At 42.4% G+C, this 24,292-nt stretch overlaps 1 protein-coding gene across 2 annotated transcripts in view; it reads right to left on the bottom strand.

The window, feature by feature from the left end:
• Window positions 1-5,546: 5,546 nt before the first annotated feature.
• The window catches only part of alpl (alkaline phosphatase, biomineralization associated), a 25,323-nt gene continuing 6,577 nt past the window's right edge, over window positions 5,547-24,292 (bottom strand). For both annotated transcript variants that reach the window (XM_052077120.1, XM_052077121.1), the window contains 11 exons: window positions 16,625-16,781; window positions 14,693-14,812; window positions 13,191-13,306; window positions 12,277-12,451; window positions 11,220-11,395; window positions 9,684-9,824; window positions 9,033-9,102; window positions 8,821-8,955; window positions 8,286-8,477; window positions 8,084-8,203; window positions 5,547-6,945 (listed from right to left, as the gene is read on the bottom strand). In XM_052077120.1, the coding sequence (XP_051933080.1) occupies window positions 6,674-6,945; window positions 8,084-8,203; window positions 8,286-8,477; window positions 8,821-8,955; window positions 9,033-9,102; window positions 9,684-9,824; window positions 11,220-11,395; window positions 12,277-12,451; window positions 13,191-13,306; window positions 14,693-14,812; window positions 16,625-16,703 (1,596 nt within the window). In that variant the 5' untranslated portion in view covers window positions 16,704-16,781 and the 3' untranslated portion in view covers window positions 5,547-6,673. The remainder of the gene's footprint in view (window positions 6,946-8,083; window positions 8,204-8,285; window positions 8,478-8,820; window positions 8,956-9,032; window positions 9,103-9,683; window positions 9,825-11,219; window positions 11,396-12,276; window positions 12,452-13,190; window positions 13,307-14,692; window positions 14,813-16,624; window positions 16,782-24,292) is intronic.

Raw genomic sequence — 24,292 nt, 5'->3', positions numbered from 1 at the left:
TGTCAAGGTGGAATCAGCCAATCAGAAAATCCTGTAGATCGTGGAGGTTTTGTGCTTGAAATGAGGATCCCCTTTAGTTAACATGCAGGGTGCGTGCCTTCTCACTCTCCCACTAGTCCTCGTGTAACGACAGGCATTCCTCCAAGAAGGATGGGGAAAGGGCCGGCATTTACTTCAGTGTGCATGCAGCTGTTGATGGTGCTGAATGTACATGGGGGCGGGGAGTTAGCTGTTCGCAGGAAGTGTAAAAGGAGTAACAGCTCAGAGGAAGCCCAAGGGGGAGGGAAACTGGAAGTGATTATTGTTTCAACGATGGAAAAAAAAATACACTGAAGCTTGCTGTTTCTCAGAACTCGGCAGTCTTTCATCAGACTGCTCTTTGCGATCAAGCTTGCCATAGTTTTCAGCTCATAGTTTTAGTTTGACTGAAAATTCCCAAGTAGGCAAGGGCTTATCGTATTGTGTTTGTCATTTTCTCATAAATCTCCTCTGAAGTGTCTTAACAAAAATCTCATTTCATACCTTAATTCAAACAAAGGCATTCATGGTATTGATATGATATTTGATCACAGACAAATAGCATTCCAAAGATAAGATAAGATAAGATATCCTTTATTCGTCCCACACTGAGGAAATTTACAGCCTCCAGCAGCAAGAATGTATGTAGAAAGAAGAAAGAGAAAAAAACAACAAACATCTTTCAATTAAATGCAATATGAACACAAAATGGATAAATCGCAGTACTATTTACAATTTTCCTTCACATCATTTAATTATTATTATTATTATGATTGTTATTTTTTATTCATCAGCCTGACAGCAGTCGGTAGGAACGAGCGTCGGTATCTCTCCTTCTTGCAGCGCTTGTCATGAAATGTCTTCTTGTCAGACATTTGTCTGGTGTTTCAATTCATGTGTAAACTTACTCGATTGTCGGTGTAGTTTTTTTGTTGTTGTTGTTTCTAAACCAGAACTGTACTATGGTGCATAAAAGCACTGAAGATTTGATGCCTTCTACTCAGATAGCATTCAAGCTTTTGAGTAAGATTAGTCAAACTATGATTAATTCAGTGACTACTAATCTAATCATAGTAGAACATGTGGTGTCTATGTCAGGTAACAACTGTTGACTCCACTCCAAAATTTAGCACTGGGAAGACATTTTTACAAAGAAATGTGAAATTTGGCAGACATGTCTAGCAGGAGTTCATTTACAAAAATAAAAATAAAAATAAAAAGCCCTAGCTGGAACACAGGTCAGACATTTTGTTTTGAAATTGCCATTTCCAAAGATAATCCAAAGGTATTCCAAAGATTTTTTTTTTCTAAATCAATCACAGTCATTAAATTTCAATCATGAGTTGACACACCAGAAAGTCTTAAACCATGATCAATTAATACAGAAAGTCTGTTGTTCTGGGTTTCAGCAGATGTTTTGGAATTTTGGCCTTTTCAGGTGTCTTTCAAGCTTGGTCTTTCAAGTTATGACTGAAACCATATCAAGAAGTCAAGAATAACGGATTATTCAACTGTTGTTTAAGTTACTGTAATGAGGGATTTGGTAACAAGAAAATGCCTCTCTTATTTACTATGTATAAGAAGATGAATTTTGGTACAGATTTTAGCAAACATCATGTAAGTTAGTTAACATGTTTGATTTTACTTGATTTGACTTTTTATTAGTTTGATTTGGTTTTGCGGGCCACATAAAATGATGTGGCGGGCCAGATTTGGCCCCTGGGCCTTGAGTTTGACACATGCTCTAAGTTGTCCAAAGTGTTATTTATTGACTTACTTATTTATTTTATTTGAATGATTGTCTCCGCGCTCTGTGATTGGCTGGAAATCACTTCAGGATGAGCTCCGCCTACTGCAACCCTCGTGAAGATAAGCAGTATGTATGTATGTATGTATGTATGTATGTATGTATGTATGTATGTATGTATGTATGTATGTATGTATGTATGTATGTATGTATGTATGTGTGTGTCCAATAAAACAATTGGTCATCACTAACACCATTTTCCAAATGAAGAACAGGTTTAAGACCACCTGGCAGCACCCCCGCTCCAAACACTGGCATCTCCTGGACTATGTGATTGTCCGTCAAAAGGACATACGGGATGTCCTCATCACCCGTGTCATGCGCGGAGCTGAGTGTTGGACTGACCATCTCATGGTCAGATCCAAACTCCTCATGAGCATTCAACCCTGTCATCTAAGGACAGCTCCCAACAAAAGGCTCAACTGCGCAGCATTGAACAACCCTACCACCAGAGCCAACCTCTGGCGACTCCTTGCTGAAAACCTTGACAAGATCCCGGAGGAATCAGGTGACTGGCCAGCTCTGCACCAGGCTATCCAGAGCACAGCTTCGGAGGTGCTTGGCCAGTCAAGGAGGCGCCACCAGGATTGGTTTGACTGCAACTCAACCGAGATACATACACTTCTGAAAGCAAAGCATGAGGACCATAAAGCTCTCCTGTCCTGCCCTACATCTCTCGCCCGTAAAGCCACCTTTTCTGCAGTTAGAACAGTGACCCAGCGAGCACTCCGTATCATGGAGGACACCTGGTGGGTGCAGAAGGCAAATGAGATCCAAAATCTGGCAGACTGTAACAACACCCAGGGCTTCTACAATGCCATCAAAGCACTGTATGGTCCCAAGAAGCGGGCAGTTGCTCCAGTCCGATCAGCTGATGGCCCTGCACTCCTCAAGGACCACCATGAGATCCTTGCCCGTTGGGCAAACCACTTTGAAAATCTTCTCAACCATACCAACCCTCTCAACCCACACATTCTGGACAATCTTCCAGACCTGCCAACAATCATGAGCCTCGACACCCCACCATCCTATTCTGAAACCCAGCAAGCCATTGCAGGCCTAAAGAACAACAAAAGCGCTGGTCCTGATGGCATCCCTGCAGAGGTTTTCAAACACGGAGATTATCTCCTCACGCACCGACCGCACCTCCTGATTCAAAACATCTGGGAACATGGGACCGTCCCGCAGGATTGGAAGGATGCTAACATTGTTGTTATTTATAAGCAAAAAGGGGACAGAGCAGCCTGTGGGAATAGCCGAGGAATCTCTCTCCTCTCCACCGCAGGAAAGATCTTGGCCAAAATCATGCTCAGGCTGGTCAAGCACATCTCAGAAAGTGTGCTTCCAGAAACTCAGTGTGGCTACCGGAAGACTAGATCCACCATTGACATGATCTTTGTTTTAAGACAGCTAATGGAGAAAAGCAGAGAACATCACAAGGACCTGTACATAGCCTTCATCGATCTCAGCAAAGCCTTTGACACCATCAACCGTGAGTTGCTCTGGAAACGCCTCTCCAAACTTGGGGTGCCACCCAAGTTTCTCAGCATCCTCCAGCAGTTGCATGATGGGATGCAAGCCAGAGTGCTCATTGGAGGACCAGTCAGAGCTCTTCAAGGTGAAAGTTGGGGTGAAGCAGGGTTGTGTCTTGGCTCCAGTGCTTTTTAACATCCTCCTTTCTGCCACTATGTGCCTCTTCCACCGTGGCATGGGACATGAAGACGGTGTCCATATGGAGTACCGCCTAGACGGAAGCCTCTTCAACATCAGACGGCTCCAGGCTCACACAAAGACAAAAATCTGTCAGATCTGTGAGCTTCAATATGCTGACGGCTGCACTATACTAGCTCACAGTTCAAACTCTCTGCAGCACGCCCTGGACACCATTTCCAATCTGTACCAATCCTTTGGTCTTCAGATTAACATTAAAAAAACTGAGGTCATGTTCCAACTCACTACCCCAACTTCCACATCCCCCACCTTTCACATTAATGGCACTCCACTAAACGTAGTGGACCATTTCACCTACCTTGGCTCCACTTTATCTTCAAACTGTTCCCTTGACACTGAAGTCCACACCCGTATTAATAAAGCATCATCATCCTTTGGTCGCCTACGCAGCAGGGTCTTTGAAAACCAAAACCTGAAGACCCGTACCAAGATTGCTGTGTACAATGCAGTATGTCTCTCCACTCTGCTCTACGGGTCAGAGTCATGGACTCCATATCGCCAGCACATTACTATCTTGGAAGCCTTCCACATCCGCTGCTTGAAAAAGATCCTTGGCCTGTCCTGGGAAGATCGAATTCCCCATACAGACATCCTCAAAAGCACCAATTCCATCTGCATGGAAGCGGCCGTGGCGAAGAAACATCTTCGGTAAATCGGACACACCATTCGCATGCCAGACAACCGCCTGCCCCGCCAGGTCCTCTATGGCCAACTGAGAGGTGCAAAGCGTTCTGCTGGAGGGCAAAAGCGACGCCTCAAGGACTACAGCAGGGACCTCCTAAAGCGAGCCAACGTCAACCCCACGCAGCTTGAAACACCTGCACTCAACAGACCAACCTGGCAGATCACTTTTGCCACTGCAATCTCTCAAATACACCAAATTAACCAAGCCAGACAAACCGAGAAATGCATTCAACGACATCAGCGGGCAGCTGATACCCCCCTGGTATACGGTTTCCCTTGCTCCATCTGTGGTCGAGTCTGCGGCTCAAGGATCGGTCTCTATGCCCACGAGAAGTGGCACCAGCGACAGAGTCGCTGACCCCCCACCCCCCCCCCCCCCCCCCCACCCCCACCCAACCCATCCTCCTCTCCTTTGGAGCAAGTGTCATCATCAGACATGATGGACAGCTAATGATGATGATGATGCTGATGTGTGTGTTTGTCCAATAAAATATGATTCCATGTTTATCATGGTACATGGGTGCGATCCAATTTGATATACTATGGCTGGATTTCAAAAGATGTACCTCTCCAATAAGAGATAAATTGATACGCATTTCGAACGATCCAATTTGGTTCATTTAGGTGCAAGGAAGCTCAGACTTCCCTCTCCCCAGCCAATTCATCCAACTCTTCCAGAGGGATCCCAAGACGTTCCCAGGCCAGCCGGGACACAGTCTCTCGAGCGTGTCCTGGGTCGTCCCTGGGGCCTCGTGCTGGTAAGATGTGCCTGAAATACCTCACCAGGGGGGCGTCCAGGAGGCATCCTAATCAGATGCCCATGCCACTTCATCTGGGTCCTCTCAATGTGGGGAGTAGTGACTCAACTCTGAGTCCCTCCCGGATGATAGAGCTTCTCACTTTATCTCGAAGGGAGAGCCCAGACACCTTGTGGAGGAAACCCATTCAGCCACTTGTATCCGGGATCTTGTTGTTTTGGTCACAACCCACCACTTTCGATCATAGGTGAGAGTAGGAAAGTAGATCACCCATTAAATTGAGAGCTTCGCCTTTCTGCCCAGCTCATTCACCCCGACAAAGTGATACAGAGTCTGCATCACTGCAGACGCCGCAATGATCCGGCTGTCAATCTCACACTTCATCCTATCCTCACTCGTGAACAAGACTCCAAAAATGGGGCAAGATCTCATACCCAACTTGGAGAGGGCACTCCACAATTCATGAAAGATGAACAGATGGATGGTGCCATTATGATTCCGGGAGTTTGGAAGATTCCACTGACACCACAGTAACAGAAACAAATATATTGAGCATGTATGTCTTTATTTAACAATTTGTCCGAATGTGCCTGACTACCTAACGCTTTATTCATCAAAATGGCTGCTGGGAAATGGAAACAATTCTTGAAAACAACAAAGCTGCAGCATTGTTTTTTTTTTTTTTTTTTTTTTTTAACAGAACCTCAACGTAGACTGAGTACATATATTTTATTTTTAGTTGATACATTCAAAAATAACTCTTTGCACAAACCACAATTCATCATCCCAACACGTATGAGGTAGAAGTTATTGTTTAAAAAAACAAAAACAGCAAAGCCAATGCTTGCAAAACCTCTTGGCCAAATCCCAGACTTAAACACTATGCAGTGATTCCCAACCACACTTCCAACACATTAGAGTTGAGTTACCTAATTTCATTTAATTGGTCTGAAGACTATTTATTTACAACAAATAGACAGTATCTCACAAAACAGAGTATGCCTTTGACACTTTAGACATGATTTGGACATTTTCATTGAGGCGTGTACTCAGTTGGTCACCAGTGGTTTAGTCATTCATGGCTGTGTGTTACGTTGACACGGCAGTAACATTATGCAAGCTGTGCACTTCCTCCTGAAAAGTGGTATTCCTTCACTGTTCCAAAACATCAAAGATATCCTAAAATGTAAGGCCAAGACTCCGTTTTGTGAGACATTTCCTTTATATCTACGTATGCCAGTGACATACAGAAGAATTTAATACTTTTCCAACAAGAGGGCAGAAGGTAGAATTAACCTGTGCATCCACCTGTTGTCTTTTATGCCACAGAATTAATTTGCTCCAGGCCAATATTTCACTAAATTCAGAGAAGATCGTCATTTTAGCATATTTTTTGTGAGATTTTGTTCTGTAGTGTAAGGTTTTTGTAATGTCATATGCGCCTTGGCTCAGTAAAGGTCGGAAAACATTGCTATTGCGTATGCCACAACTATTCCATTGGAAAAGGGTGATGGGGGAATTAGATTATGAGGCAACCTCCATGACGTGTGGTGCTATGATGCTATATTTTACATGCGTGACCAAAAATTCTTCGTGTTATCGTAAGGATAAAATCAAGAGCTGTATGTATGAGCACAAGAGCAACAGCGGTAAAATCACAAATGGCGCATTGCTGTCAGCACAGAAATCGCACGACTGCCAGCGTGGCGACGACGCTGGAGAAGACGGGGCGTGTGGCGTCATCAAAGATGGAACCGATTTGGGCGCAGTGTGCTTTGTTGCTCCCGATGCAAGCCGCATACGCCATGACGTGCGGAATGTAGTTCTGCTCATGCACGCCGTGCAGCAGGTGGGCCAGCGGGCCCTTGGCGAACACTGCCACGTCTTCGCCGCCGTGGGTCTCTGAGCTGAGCGGAACGGCAGACTGAGCCTGATAGTGGATGTCCCCTGTGTCGGGGAGAACACATTACAGAATTACCACTTTATTAGAGATATCTGATCTAAAGACTTGTACTGCTCCAAAAAAAAAAAAAAAACAGGATAGATCAGTTTGGTTTTTGGTTTTGTGCAAGAACAACAGCAACAGCCAAGATTGGATTACCCAAACCTTGGGTCACTCGGCAACTCCCTCCACCAATGGAGCCACAAGTCCAACATGTTGTTGTTACACTGCTGGTAGATGATGACACCAGCAAGACTCCAGCTGGTCAGCGATCACCAGCTCCCGGCAGGACCCCGGAACCATGTTGCCCGCTGCTGAGCAGCTTTGGCTCAGTTCATAGAGTGGGTTGCTCATTGATCAAAGGTCGGGGCTGTTTGAATCTTGGCTGTTTTGTTTGGCTTTTGCTGCTGGTGACCAGGTGGACCAGCACAAAAAATTACAACAAAACCATGTTGGTCTAAGCTGTTTTTTTTAGCAGAGAGGTGACAAGAGATGAGCTTTACAAAATGGTCTACAGTTACTTATTAGGATATTTTACTTTTTAATTAATTGTGAACTGAACCCCTCTGCATCGCAGGGTAGGATTTGAACTGATTCATCAACAAGTCGAGTTAACTACTCTGCATTGGTGTTTAATAGTTGAATGCATCTAGTCTTGGAATCAGTCACAGTAAAAAGGCCTTTCAACTTGCTTGTATTCTGCCGCCGCCGGGCTACAACCCAGGAGCATCAAAATACCTGGCCAACAAGTTAACACAGAATTCATACGTCTGAACAGGTCCGACAATACGAAAAGTTGTGGATGACAATAGCGGTTAGCCTCTCAAGCTTCGGCTAATCTTCTCGCCGCAAGTCTTGCGAGCAGTTCCATCTTCGCTGCCAAAATATTAAGTCCAATAATGCATGGACAACAACTCACAACATGGCATTTATCAGGAGTTGCAACAGAGATTCGGAGAGACTAGAAGAGTCACAAAAAGGAATAGAAATGGACATCCTTGGAAATATTCAAGAATCAAACGCCTGTTGTCAATTTTGCTGTTGAGCTCCATGTAAGTTTAACTTGCATTCAAAACCTTAGCAAAGGGCAAAGAAGTGTACAGTACTGTATATTATTCCATAAACTTAGGTAGCAGTACCTACCAAAGTTAACATTGGAGATGTTCTCCCTTTCACCGTCAACCATTTTATAACCCGGGCCATTGCCGTATGCAATGGCGGTGAAGGGCTTCTTGTCAACATCGCTAACCTCAGGGGCCAAGCCTGCAGAAAGAGACACATCTTAATGTCCCCAACATATGCAGACAGTATACCGAAATGTATGGAAATCAAGTTCATAGCCAACCGAAAATGCTGTTTCCTCTGAAAGTGTAACCTCCAAAGCTAAAAACGTGCGAATGGTCAGCAGTCACAACAGTCATGGTGTCAAAGATGCTGGTCATCAGGCCTGCTCGGCCGATGGCCCGGTCCATTTCCACGGCGTCGTGCAGAGCCAGCTGGGCTAAGCCCCCGTGGTGTCCGTGGTCGATACGTCCGCCTGAAGGACAGGCCATCACATCACTTGCTTTGACATTTATTTCAAGTCTTTTTCCATGTATGTTTCTATCTAGCCATGCATTTTCGAATGGGTTAATCCTGTCTCTGTTGCGCCGGAATCCATTTGTAAAGAGTATGACATTTGCAAAGAGTAGGTGAAATCTGAGCACACCACACACACACACACACACACACACACACACACACACACACACACACACACACACACACACATATACACAACTTGAACTTGAAAAACGAGTTTGGTTACTCGTAAGTCAAGGTGCCACTGAATTTACACCAAGGAGCTGGTTTAACAATTGTAAAAGGTTGCACAAACGCACCTTCTACAAGCAGGAAGAATCCATTAGGGTTCTTCCTCAAGATCTTGATGGCCACATCCACCATCTCTGTGAGTGACGGATCGCTTTCAGTGTTCCTCTCCAACTCGTACATAAGATCGGTTGGTTCAAAGAGACCTAGGAGTGGTAGGACAGGGGGTGTACTTACTGAACTGTAATTGTAAGCCAAAGGGAAATTTGCATGCAAAACTCACCTAGTAAGTAATCAACATTGGCGGGCTTGAGTGATAAAAGCTGAGTCTTGCTCCACACGTAATAGCCTTTCTGCATAATGAGAGCAAGCATGTGAGCAATGCGCACCACCCTAATGTATAGTGGATAAGCAATATCAAATAAAAGAATAAAATCCCTCATTTAAAGCTCTAACCTGAGTTTTGCTTGAATCTCTAATGTTAAGCCCCAAACCTGACTTGCAGACCTACTTTGAAACCTTAACCTTTTTTTGAAGTCTTAACGCAGCATGAAAACCGAATTGGGAATGCAAACCCTTGCTGAAACCCTAATTTAAAACACAGAGTCTTGCTTTAAACACAAATTATTGCGTGAAACCCCAATTTAAAACCTTAACTCTGTCTTGAAACACAAATTAGAAATACTAGCCCCGGCTGGAAAAGCTAACTCAGGCTTGAACCCTGACCCTCACTTTGAAACCCGAATCCGGGCTAACTTGATACCCTAATCATTGATTGATACCCACCTTTGGAACCGTAAGCTTATTTTGGAACTCTATCCCTGGCTTGAAATTCAAATTTGAAACTCCAACTGTAGCTTCTTCGAACCCTAATTTAAAATCTTTATTCTGATTTATTCCCCTCATTTGGAACAGGCTTTTGTTTTCTTTTTACATTGTTCTTGGTTTTGTCGATCCACTCCTGCACCAGGTTCCGCCCATCGTTACGTGTGCCATTGTGCTTCTCGACAGAGGGGTACTCCACATCCGGCGTGTTTTTGGGGAACATGTATTTCCTTCCTCCGCCCATCATAACCTGAAAAGCCACAACATTGAAGACACAGTTCATTGATTTGCACTTTGAATTTAAATTCTTGTGTAGCTGAGCCTACACATATGACCCCCGGTGGAGCTGGTCACACTATAACCACGTGTACAGGTAATTAGTCTTTTTATTTTTCGGACAATGGGAATCAAAACAAACCAGAAAAAAAAGACAGAAATTGTTTGATCCCCTGATGAATTTGTAAGTTTGCTACATGCAAATAGTCTTTGGTTGTTACGGTTATTTATTAAGGTACGGGGTGAAATAGCAGTCATAAAATGTTTTTTTGTTTTGTTTTGTACTGAGTCTGTAGATTGTCATTCATCCAATTAATATGTCATTTATAATATTGTTTTATTTAACATATATAGAACATACAATAACGGATTGACAAAAGTGAAGGCAAGTAAAAATTATAAAAGGAAAAAATAAAAACAGACATCATCACAGTTACATGTTCAAAGGAGTAGGAAGAAGTAAATAACTTATCTAGTCCTACCCCTTGTTATGTAGTAATATGAATTGAGCTTTTTTCAATACAAAGAAGAAAAAGAAAAAATCTACATATCATCAAATACTTTTACCCTTATGTGTACTGTACTTATCTATTTATACACCCTTCGGTTTGTATGTACTGTATATAATTATTATTTATACTTTTTATATAAATTTTCTCATATCTATATATATATATTGCGCGTCGTCCCGCACGCGGTCTGTCCCTCCGTCTGTCCCTTTTCAAAACGTACCTACTTCACCGCGCCGCCACTGCGCCGCCACTGCGCCGCTCAGGCAGTGGCTCACTACGATCGCGCGGGCATCTTAGCGAATAAATGTTGTCTACCCACAAGCATTGCAATAAAATTGTTAGTTATTTAGTAGAGCTAAACATCTCTTTATTTTCGCGATAAGCAATGAAGATGAACAAAAAGTTGAACTAAGCAAAAACACTTTTGTGGGCCGAAGGCCCACCTTACCAGCCTTCCGCAGGAACTAGTTGATGAGCCGCCCGGAGGGCGGCGAACCAGCTAGTTCATTATAAATACTGCCTTTCTTTAATACATTTAATTAGTTGATCAATGTAATTCTGCTGTATTACTATATTTTACAAGTATATCCAATTTATCTTATTAACTGATTTGTGTCGTTTTTTTGGACTAATCTTTTGAATTAGTTTTTGAACTCATCCAGCAATTTACTCATTTTCAGGTCTGTTTCAAACTTATTCCACAGGTTTGACACCTTTTACTGATACACACCTTAGCTTGATGTTTGTTCTTGTTTTGGATTTTTTGTGTGACAACAGCGTGGCCTGAATCCATCAATACTCGTGGTTTACATTTTCATTCTGGACTTCAAAAGGATATGTGTTTTTGTGAAACTCACATCAATATTGGGGATATTTTCAAACAGTTGCCTGGCGATGTCTTTGCAGCCAGCCTGCAGTGCCTCAGCTGGCATCTCGTTGTCCGAGTACCAGTCTCGATCGACGCTGTGCGCGTAGGCGGCGCTGGGTGTCGCATGGTTGATACGAGTTGTCGTCACAATGCCCACCGACTTACCTGCAGAGGATACGGTAATTTGGGAATATAGAAGGAATGCCTGCGGCCCAGTATAAGTGGAAAAAAAAGATATACATAGCTGTTCCATGGACTGTACATGAAGGTCACAGCACATTATGTGGTAAACAAATGATGCTATGAATTATACCGTACTGAAGAGTCTCCATAAGCATAGTTGTGCTAATAGTGCCTGTGAGTATTCATGCAACCGGAGATGGGAGGAGGCCGACACTGGATGACAAATTGAGGCACGGAGTTTATTCAATTACAGGGATTGATACTGTATGCTATTTCCGTACGGACTCCTGAATGGAGAACGCATTCACCAATCAAAATGTAGACGGTTATGGCAAAGGAGAGCATGAAATTCTGTTATTAAAGTTATACATTATATACAACCATATATCTTGTCATGAGACTTCACATTCAATATACTGCATTTTTGCATCTCTTTTTAAACCACAAAACCATGGCACAATTGTCAACAAAGAAGTAGATTGCCTCAAAGACATGAAACCGGTGACAATAAAGGAGACTGGAGATTTTGAGAGACTGCTTGTAATGATCTACCACCCTATTCACTTACTACGTATGTAGAGCATTGTAGCGATGCAGCACTTATCACATGTGAGCTTCAGCCTATCCCAGCTGACTTTGGGTGAGAGGTAAGGGACACCCTGGAGCGACCTCCAGGGATCAAAGGATCACCTTATCTTATCTTGCCATGAATATACAAAAGTGTGAAAGGGGCTTGGATACATGCACTTAGTGCAGTTAGCGATACAGACCCTTTGTCTCCATTATCTTCAACACTTTACTCACTCGTAACACAGTCAACCCCCTTGAATGGCGAATTGCGCCGTGAGTCGTCAAAAGCCTACCTGCGTCCTTGGCCCACTTGAGGATGGAAGTGACCTCGTTACCGTGCGTGGTGTTGCATTGGGAGCGGATAGCATTCGCGCTCACGCCCACCGTACCCTGGTTGGCCTTGACGCCACAAAGGAAGGCTGTGGCTGTGCCGGCACTGTCAGCCACCTGCGCGTCCGTGTTGTATGTCTGCGCAGATCACGTCACAGTGAGGAAAAATCATTTCGGTGGACTCTTCTGAAGAGGTTTAAAACGGTATGAGCCCTAAAGAAAAATTCTGGCGTTAAGCGGAGAGAAACCTTGTTTTTTTTTTAACATTGTGACTTGACTTGTGAAGCAGGATAACTGGTGCCCGCCTCGCACAAATCCACTCCCAAAGCCGCGCCGATTGAACCATTTGACTGGACGACGATCATCATGTGCGAGATGTTTTGTTAATGCATGCCAAACAATGCAGAAAAGCTTTGAAAAAGCTGTCTAATTTAAAATAACATGAATGGAAAATACCAAAATAGACAGATTTTTAAAAAGTTGTGCAGTTAAAAACAAGACTCCAATACTGTAAAACACACACACACACACAAAAACTAACTGTAGTTAGGTAGGTTCAAATAGGCTGTTATTATTATTATTTTAATCTTAAAATTGGGCAGGTTAAAGTAAGACTGACATTAAAAAAAAAACAAAAAAAAAACTCCAAAGTGTGTGTGTGTTTCATGGCCGGAAAGACTATATCACTGTAACACCGGTATATTATCTGCTTACATGTTGCTTTAAGTGGCACATGTACATAATGAGGTGAGTCCATAATTATTAGACAAGAACGGAATTTGTTAGAAGCTAAACAACACATCTAAACCTGGGGTGACAATAATTATAGAGGGTAGTGGCGACACATTTCTGTTATGGACAAAGCAACACGAATCACCTTGGACAACGCCACAAAGGGGAACTTGTCCATCTCCAGCACAGTCTCTTCTCCAGGGTGTCCGCTCAATTGACCCTTCAATATCCGAGCAGCCGTTACCGTGGGAATGCCCATCCCTTTAAAATGCCACAAACAGGTCAACCGTGAAGAATGCATTTGTTTTCCCCTCATGGGGAACTCATGATCAATAATTCAATTCATCAGTCAATTAACCATGTGCTATTGATTGATTAACATAGTCACACTAAAGATCTTTAAGCATGTAAACAACGGGGTTATTTCAGCTCTGATTCCTGTGTTGATAAATCACCACAGCTGCATCACTTCACTCTTTCCACACATTCTTAGAAGTGACATAACTTTTCCTGGTGGGTTTTTTTTTAAATTAATTAATATATTTATTTTTTATAAAAGGAAAAATTATGACAGACGTTGAGTGGTTCTATGCGAATAAGTATGCGCGCCATCCTGGACAGGAATGTCATGTTGTGGCCCTCGTCCAAACCGCCCAGCACAGGGGCCCTGATGAAAGACTCAAGTTATTGCTCCACCGATGAGCATGCAACGTTGTTTGGTTTCCCGATGTTCATTCACCGCACACAGACGGCAACGGATGAGCAGAGTTACACTGCCGGTCCAATTTGGATTGAGTGCCGATACAGTCAGGCTGAACTATGTAGAAAAATTATCGCATTGCGATTTTTTGTTTCGCATCAAGATTGTGATTGTGATTGAGAATGCAATTATTTTTTCCAAGGTCCTCACAATCCATAAATTATTCGGTATTACAATAAACAATATCAGATTGATTATACTGAATTTTTTGGTCTTCGAGGTTACGTTTGTGGTTTTTGGTTTATGGTTAGGTTTAAAAACATGTTACTTATTTACTTCAATGAGAGTTGTTAACTAACTAAACACAAACTTGCAGTCTTTATAGCATCTACTATGACAACTTCATAAAATTGAACCAGATAAATTTGGCGCACATGCAAATTATACGTCAGATTACAGCAATCAATTCTCCTACATTCTGATTTTGATTTGAATTAGATTCATTTTTCAGCTACTACACAGTGAATCAAATCAACTGTAAATCGCACCCCACTTTAGTGGAAATTTTTGAGTGAAACATTTTTTTTTTTTAACAGTTCATCTGTTGCTGTCTGGTATTTGCAATACGTTACTGAAAAAAACGGTTTGGTGTTTTTGTGCTCAGGCAAATCAGCTACTAATGTAGGCAACTTTGCCAGCATTATTATCATCATTTGTGAATGCTAAAATGTGTAAAGTGCTAGTGTGTATGTTTGTTTGCCTATGCGGGATGTCATGTCAGTTTGTGCTCGTGCGTTATCCGGGCTAGTGGGCGAGCTTATACTATGGAACCTTGTGTGAAGGTGGTTTGTTTGTGTTGAAAAACTGAACAACTGAATAGAGTTGTTCATGTTAGATGGGATCATGATTGTGTACGTGCTTGAGGCACGCGGGTCATTGTGACTCACCGTCTCCAAGGAACATGATGAGATTCTTGGCTCTGTTCTGGTTGAGTTGCTGCAGCATCAGCGCGTTGGTCAAGGTCCGCTGGGCCCAGGATCTCCAGAAATTGGGATCCTTTTCTTGCTCTGATGCATGGGCAATACATATATCGTCATATGAAAGAGCAACCAATGATGTCAGCCAAGGACATAACGTGGAAAAATAAGTGAACTAAAAGGTAAACCATTCACAATCAATCACTCATTAGGGTTGAGCCTGATTGGGTCAGTGAAGTGTGGTACACACAATCACAAGGGCGCATATAGACGACAATCATTCACAACTTTCGATGATTTTGAGTTTCAAGTCAACTTAACATGCATCTTTTTGATTATGGGAGGGAGCCAGAGTAACAGGAGAAAACTCCCAAGTAAGCACTTTGTACACACATACTTGGCAGTTGGTACTCTGTGCCCAGTCGTCACGGCAAAAAAAGCCATATTTACAGTGGCACGCACCGCTGTCGGCGGGGGCGAAAATGAATGGCAACAGGTGGATACGCAGATGAATTGAACCTTTTGCCTACAAATTGAAGATTTAATTGTTCTGCCTGTCAGTACATGTCAGTTGCATAGACACATGCACCTATACATTATTTTGATTAATTACCGTAAATTCCGGATTACAAGCCGCTACTTTTTTTCTCACACTTTAAACACTGTGGCGTGTAATATGAAGCGGCTTTTTGATGTTTTTTTTTCCATCGCGGGAAAAACATGAACCAATAAAATGAAAGAGTCTTTCACTGAGGTCCAGTGAGATTGTATGACTAATCACAACTTCCGCTCTTTTGCCGTAGCGGGGAAAAATGTGTTACCCGGCAACAGTCGACCAATAAAATGAATGAGGAGTACACAGGGGTCCAATAAAATTGTATGATTACTGGTAATCACAACTTCCTTATTTCAGTCTTCCTTCTAACTCTTCAACATGGAGAAGACCAGACGAAAAGTATATGATGCAGCTTTTAAACTAAAAGCGATCACTCTGGCAGTTAAAGAAGGAAATTGAGCTGCTGCCCGTCATCTTGGCAGACGAGTCGATGGTGCGAAGGTGGAGGCCCCGGCAAGAAGAACTGAGCCAGTGTAAAAAGACAACCAAAGGTTTTAAAGGTGGGCCGTCGTGGTGTTATAGATTCATGAAATGGAAAAGCCTGTCTATTAAGGCACGCACAGCGTTGTGTCAGCAGCTCCCTCCCAATTACGAGGACAAACTTGTTTCGTTCCGCACATTCACACAAACAAAGATAGTGGAGAATTCCACCAGCCCAGATGAAATAATAAATATGGACGAAGACCCTCTTACATTTGATTTGCCTCTCACTCGGAGTATAAGGTGACTACTCTGTCATACTGAAAACAAGCAGCCATGAGAGAACACATTTTACCTGTGTTTTGAGACGCGCAGCATTGGGCCTAAAGCTGCCAACGATGATAATTTTTAAGCGGCTGACTATAGAAGTAATTTCATATGTCTTTTCCCATTTACTGTATATGATTTGCATTATTCTATTTAAAGCTTAGTGGGCTGCAGTATTTCTATTCTAATTACGCAAATGCACATCAAGATATCTCTTTGTCTGGCTTTGACCGCGTCAGCCGCCTCACTCCACGGTGGCAGGGACGCAGAGGCAACCCCCGCCTACTCATTGGCCAGCGGTTTATAGTACGGTGCAGCGCATATATTTACAAATTTAATTTTTCTTCATAAATCTAAACATGCGGTTCTTAATCAGGTGCGGTCTGTAGCCCGGAATTTACGGTAAATCATTTTCAGACTAATGAAGTGAATTTCCCAAGGCACAGTGGTTGGGAATGACGAATCCTTTTGGACAAATGCCTATTACCTCAAAGTGTGATCATGTACAGGAAGTGACAGCAAATTATTTCCCAACTTACCAGGAAAGCTTGCCTGGCCTGACCACGTCACAGCCAACAAACTGCAACAGATCACGACAAGCTGCAACGTCCTCTTCATGTTGTCGGCTTGATGTCACAAACTCGTGTGTCTTGTTTTCTCTGCTAATATTAATGGGGTGCTGGCGATGATGCTTCTCTGCAAACATGGAATGAAAAACCAGAAGTCACATTAAGAATACAGTAATCCCTCGTTTATCGTGGTTAATGGGGACCAAAAACACCCACAATAAGCGAAAATCCGCGAAGTAGCGTCCAATTAACATAAACAGGTAAAAAACATAAAAATTAAAGTCCGCAAACGGTCCGTGAGAAGCTGCAAAACAACAGCGAGTCACATAGAGCAACATATACAGTACTGTACTCCATGTATCAAGTAAAAAGAATTTTAAAAAATATATATATTTTTTTAATGTTTGAAAAAATCCGAGATGCACTGAACCCACGATAAACGAACTGCGAAGTAGCGAGGGATCACTGTACTGTATAATTTACTCTCCATTAAACACTCCTGTTATGCTGCAGATCAAATATAAATATATACCTGTATATATATATATATATATATATATATATATATATATTAGAGCTGACAGTTTAGCACGTTTTTATTGGCATTAATTTAAATGAATTTTAACAGGATTAAATTTGTTCTCGCGAGATTAACGCGGCACACGTCACAAGCTTGTTACGGTGCTCTATAAATACACCAGAAACAAAACGACAAGCGCACTGCAGAGGTCCACGCCCATGTCTGTTTTGCCAGCCATGGCAGCGCGAGACACAGAAAATGGATACTTAAAGAGTTTATGAATGGAAAGTTTACTTTTAAAAAGTTGCCAGATTGCTCCACTGACAAGACCAAAGTTACCTGTTCTTCTCTCTCTGTGTATCATGCAGGTATACGATTTATGCCACTGACGCGATTGTTACTTGTTTGGAACTATTTTGTGTGGAAGGTTACAGCGTTCCGTGTCCATATAAATAGAGCGGCTGGAGCTTCTCTGTGTTCGTCTGACAGTGACAGTGAGCTGCTGTTGTAGCGACCTAGCGAAAATTAAACGTCTCCGGTGTTGTCATCGAACCAAGTGTAGTCATCCGAAATGAGGTAGACACAAAATTCGTAGAGAGACTTCTGCGCAAGAAGGACCAACATAATCAACATAGCCTGACTGTGTTAGGGGGAGTGAAACCCCCCTCTTTCAGAATGGTTTGCCCCAGCAGCACGGGGGAAGTGCTTGCGCTTGTTTGTACGGCCGGCAGTTTTGAATACAGCGGCACATAACTAACACTGGTGTCCGGGGCCTCGTTATTCACCAACAAACATACAGAAACAGACTGCTGTGTTCAAAGCAAACTTGACAAAAACGAAGTATGCAACCATGGTTTAAATCCACTATAGGCTGAGTACTAGTTTACCTTAGATGTGCACTTTATAATGTTATATTGCTCTGTTTTGATTTCATTAAAAAAGCTGTTAAAGCAGCTGTTGTGTGACAAAATATTTTTTTCACCGTTATTGATGGACAGTAATATTGTGTGAGAGATTATGTGTGAACAACTGCTCCAAGTGAAAAATGTTCATGTAAAATTGAAAATTGAAATTGTTATTTCAGTAAATAAGACATAACAAACTTATTGTCCACCCCCGCACCAGTACTCCAACACAACAGGCTCGAGTTCAACACCATCAAGCAGCATACTGAGAATTTTTCACCACCCGACAATAAAAACTCTGACCCTACTGAAGCAGGAAATTCATATACCAAAAAACATGGACTTCGAATCCTTTGATGACCCTTCCAACCCTTTGATGACCTCCAACCCTACTGACCACAAGACGTTTGACCCTGAAAACAACTTGGACCCGGACAATAACTTTTTCAAGACCGACCGACCGCGAGGCAGCCAGCGACGACCGACCGTGAGGGAGCCAGTGATGACCGCGAGGAAGCCAGCGACGACTGCAGGGAAGCCAGCGACCGTGAGGAAGCCTGGAGACAACCAGCCTGTGACCACCGTGAGAGAGCCAACGACGACCGCAAGGGAGCGAGAGACGACCGAGAGGAAACCAGCGACGACTGCAGGGGAGCCAGTGACCGTGAGGGAGCCGGGAGACGGCGAGCCTGAGGCAGCCGGGAGACAACCAGCCAGCGCCCGTGAGAGAGCCGGGAGGCAGCCAGCCGGCGAGCGTGAGGGAGTCGGCGACGACCGCAAGGGAGCCAGTGACCACGAGGGACCCAGTGATGACGGTGAGAGAGCGAGCGACGACAGCGAGGGAACCAACGACGGCCGTGAGGGAGCCATCGACGACCGTGTGGGAGCGGGAAATTCACATCCCAAAAACATGAACTTCCAACCCTTTGAAGATATTGACTATAAGCCATTCGATCCCGAGAACAATTTGGACCCAGACAATAACTTCTTCGACAACAAACAAAGGGTAACAAACTCTGACTATTACCTGGATGAACAATTCAACACTAATATAAAATTGGAAAATGCACTTTCGGTAATACACTTAAACAGTCTATAAAAACTTTACAAAAATTAAAGAATACCTGACTAAATTCAATAAATTTAAAATAATTGCCATATCAGAAACTTGGCTTGATGAAGACAAAACAACTGAAATGGAAATAGAAGGTTATGAAATGTTTGCAACTAATAGAGAAAACAAAAAAGGAGGGGGTTGCAATATATGTAGACAAAGCACTTAAATGCAGTAAAATCGAGAGATTGACAAACACAATAGAAAACCTAATGGAATGTCTAACCATTGAAATACACAATAAAAAGGCATCAAACATCATCATAAGTTGCATCTATAGGACACCAGGAACATGTATTGACACATTCAATAAAAAACTAACAGATATGCTCAGTTACTACAACGATAAGAAAACACGAATAATATGTGGTGACTTTAACATTGACTTATTAAACCGAAATAGACACAAAAAAACAACTGACTTCATAATTATTATGTACAGCAACAGCTTTTTCCCAGTAATCCTGAAACCTAGCAGAATAACAGTTGACACGGCCACATTAATAGATAACATATTTATAAATAAGATTGATCATAAAATGTAAAGTGGACTTCTCATTAATGACATAAGTGACCACCTGCCTGTTTTTGCAGTTTTTCATAATTATTTCGATAGAAAAGCTAAATCAACAACTTGTATAACAGAAATAAGACTAAGAACCCAACGTTCCATCGATGCCTTTAAGCAAGACCTAGAAAAACAAAACTGGACCGAGGTCTACTCAAACGAAGACCCAAATACAGCGTTTGAAGTATTTCAGTCTACCATAATCTCCTTATATGATAAACATTTTCCATTAACTAAAGTTTCCAAAAAGTATAAAGACCCAATTAAGCCATGGATAACGAAAGGCAAAGAAAACGCATGTAAAAAGAAAAACAATTTATATAAATTGTATATACTGTATATATATATGTATGTATGTATGTATGTGTGTGTATATATATCAGTGGCGGATGCTGGTTTGTCAAGGAGGGGAATTCACGTAAATTTATACGTGAATTCTACTCTCCGTTCCTTTTCAAGAAAATGATCTGTGACCCTGTCATACCAACAAGGCGTCTTTTCAAGGGTCTTAACTGTGGTGATATACTGTAAATCAGTCTGGTAACACAAGCAACTACAATAAAGCAGACCAGAAATAAAATATTAATCTGTCGCTAGTCGTTTTAAACAAAGAGAGTGTCACTAAAATGATTAGAAGAAGTCTCCAGTTCAACCTAGAACACAATGCGAATTTAAAAATGCTCCCACGGATGCCGACACCGAAAGAATGGTGATTGGCTCATTTTGCTGTCAATCAAAAAGAGATTCAGCCTCAGACAGATCATCCATCATGCAGAAACGCTCAGCGTCTGGGCCAGCCCATAAACTCCCGCTGTCCTTAGACTCCCACAGATGCTGAGCGTCCATGTGCGGGACAAAAAACAGCATTTATCCAACGAGTCGTCTCCATTTAATGCATTGGGGCAACCTCTAACCAACTTTCGAGATGCTCAGCATCTGCACTTTAGACGCTCAGCATCCACACAGTTTAAAGCAGAGTGAAGCTGCAGGAATGAATGAGAAGAGAGTCGCGTCGTAACCAGTAATAAGAAGCTGATTCGGAACAAAAGTTGAGCGCATTGTAGCGCATATTTAGTTAGTCACTACAGTCTGATATATATATATATATATATATATATATATATATATATATATATATATATATATATACACACACACACATACATACAGTATGTGTTTTTCCTGTTCCCACACCTTAAGCTAATTATACGTCTTGATGGTGGCAGCCCAGGAAAAGTATAGCACTCTCACATACCGTCTTCCTTTTTTTCCAAATGCCAGAGCATGATTTCCGTTTTTACAGCAATGACATGTACCTAAACTGGAACAGGAGCCAATCGAATACAGTACTAAAGCCATGTATTATAGTATTTGAATGAAAAACACTATGACTCCGATAAAAACCCTTGGGGTCCTTATATTCCAATAATTACTCCAGTCATAAAGTTTTAAATTAGCTCCCAGTCAGCTGTAGAATATCCATCCACCTATTGATCCATTTTCTGATCCTCTATCCTCATAAGGGTCGCGAGGGGTGCTGGAGCCTATTCTAGCTGTCTTCGGGCAGTAGGCATGGGACACCCTGAACCGGTTGCCAGCCAATCGCAGGGCACACGGAGACAAACAACCATCCACACCCACACCCACACCCACACCCACACCCACGGACAATTAAGAGTGTTCAATCAGCCTGCCATGCATGTTTTTCGAATGTGCGAGGAAACCGCAGTACCCGGAGAAAACCCACGCAGGCCCGGGGAGAACATGCAAACTCCACACAGCGAGGCCAGAGCCGGAATTGAACCCGCTACCTCTGCACTGTGAGTTTGATGCGCTAACCACTGGACCACCGGGCCACCCTAATGGTTACATATTACACAAAAAAAAATCATTATTGAGGAACATCTATGATCATTGCCAGACCTGATGGATGACAGTGGCGCTTTATTGACATACGATAACATAACTTCAATTCCTCAAAGTGTGACTTCAGTAAATTATTAAAGACACTCGCTTCACATTTTGTCTCTAAGGCTAGAGAAGTAAGGAAAATCAACAAATAAAATCCTCTGATTCAGCGGTTATTTATCTTACATTAAAAACAAATATATGAATAAATAAAGACAATATCTCACAAAAAAATTATTGAATATGAAAGGTTTGGGTCCTGAATGGAGAATTAGTTTTTATTTTTAGCCTTTATTTTGACGTATGGCTGAAGTGCTCGATGACATCACCACCATTGTAAGATAACCTACTGTTTAAAAAAAAAATATTTAAGGAAGCTCTGGAGTACTTCATGTCATTGACTGTATTTTTTTTGATGACTCGCCACATCACTTATTCGGTACAACAGCACGAATGGCGGCTTTACTGTTGTGACTGTTCCTCAATGTTTCAGTTGCTGTGGCTCTTTTGTGGCTTTCTCCTTTAATCTGTCATACAGGCTTGACGTCTCACAGTATTTAAACTCGTATTACTCGGTGACATTTTGTCAGTATGTCAACCTTTCTCCCAAGTGAGAGTGTCAGCTCTCTTCCGTGTCTTCTTCATCCAGCCTTGCTCTCTCTAGTTATTTAGTATTTTCGAAGAGTCTTTTACTTTTCAACTCCCGAGTCATGTTGGCTTCTGGGTCCAAATTCCTCTCCTAACGTGACAGTATGTACTGACCCGTCATAGACCCACCAGACTTAAATGAAATTCATTGAGCTGCAGATGTGACCAACTGCTCATAGCCATCCCTCCACCTTCAATCACAGAGTGATCGTCCCACCGGCTGCTGCTTCACCTTTTCCCCTCATGTCACTTCTCCTCGATGGGTCACCCAGCACATCACCAGCATCATTCTGTCTCCTACCACCCTCAGCCTGCCGACCGCCCCCACACTCTTTGTATAAGCTCTGTCTTTTCCTTCCATGTTTCTCCTATGTCGATCTACCTGTCATAGTTTTTCACGCTCTATATTTTCGCGCCCCATGTTTTATTTTTAGACTCAAATTTTTCTGATTGTGAAAATGGCTCAGATTTGGTGAACCTCCTTTCTGATTCCGATTCCGATTTTGACAGATATTTTGCAAGCAGTAAGTCTGCCCTCCGACCAAGCTCCGGTGGTGAGAATCCAACCCTGCTCCAGTGCCTCAAGCAATGCGGCTGCCCTGCGACCAAGATCAATTGGTGCGTTTATCTTTTGTTCCTTGGCATTCTGATTTTGACACACATTTTGAATTTTCACTAGGAGTTGCCTCACAAACCGAATTGGGCACCGAGTGGTGCCCCTTGAGGTAGTGGGGGAGGGGTGGTCAAGTCAACAAGTCAACAGTATTTATAGAGCACTTTCAAACAGCCATCAAGGGCCACTGGGTGGTATGGGTACTGTTGTGACTGTTTGTTCCCCCTTCATGTTTCAGTTGCTATGCACTTACTGTGGCTCTTGAATGTTTTGGGCCTTTATACTGTTGTACAGGCACAGTATATAAACTCGCTCGGATTACTCAGTGATATGTCGGTATGTCGAGCTTTCTCTCGGGTGTCATCTCTCTTCTGGGTCTTCTGCATCTAGCCCTGCTCTCTCTAGTTACTTTCTATCTTCGTAGATAAAGACTTTTACTTGTAAACTCCTGAGTCATGCTTCAGGGTCCACATTCTGCTAATCACAGGACACCAACATTATGAAAAGATGCTTATTGTGTCATGTCCTGAATGTTCTTTTTGTAGATTTGCTTGTTACTTTAATACCATGTTTAGTAATCATAATAATAAATTAGATATCTACTGTATCACACTTTTCTGGCCACTCAAAAGATGCCTCACAATGGTTACAATGTCCGGCTAGTTGTTAGTTTGGACTACCTGTAGTTGCGATCTGAGTGTTTTACTTTCATTTGCTATAGCAGATATTCAATTTATACCAGACTTTAATTCACATTTGGATGAGGTATGATTCTGAAACTATCTAGTTCGATGTTTGTTTTTCTTTTTACGCTTCCATAACACAGATCCCAATTGAGCCATTTGCAAAAATTTTGAACTAAACAAAATAACCCAAATTAACATCATCCACTAGACGGTGTCACTGTGCAACCTCATTCCCATTCCCTCCTCCATGTAGTTGTTTTACTCTTGTTTTATTTTGTAGTACTGTAGTTAACATCTCTTTTGACATGTGCGACAGTTAAACATTTTACCATATTAAAACCTTTCCCAGGCAGTTTCACATGGCAAAGAATTCTTCTAGCAATTCAGAAAGCCACTTGGTGAGCAATAAATTTTCAACAGTGTGTCAAAATGAGGTAATAATGTAATAGAGGTCTTCCTATGCCCTTCTGCTGCCAAGTTTTGCGAACATCTGCTTTGGCAATATCCTACCGGCAGGATGTAACTTCTTTGGGGGCCCACGTCAGACATTGCATCCCCAAAGAAGTCTTTCCAGTCGCCTCGCTGTGCTGGAAAGTGGTCACAATAGGAGCCTTTTAAAATGGTCTGCTCAGGCAGGCTTTCACTTACGATTATCCACACCCTCCCACTTTATTCA

This window comes from Hippocampus zosterae, chromosome 9 (genome assembly GCF_025434085.1).
Source record: "Hippocampus zosterae strain Florida chromosome 9, ASM2543408v3, whole genome shotgun sequence".
NCBI lineage: Eukaryota > Metazoa > Chordata > Actinopteri > Syngnathiformes > Syngnathidae > Hippocampus > Hippocampus zosterae.
This window is presented reverse-complemented; position numbering and strand designations above follow the sequence as displayed.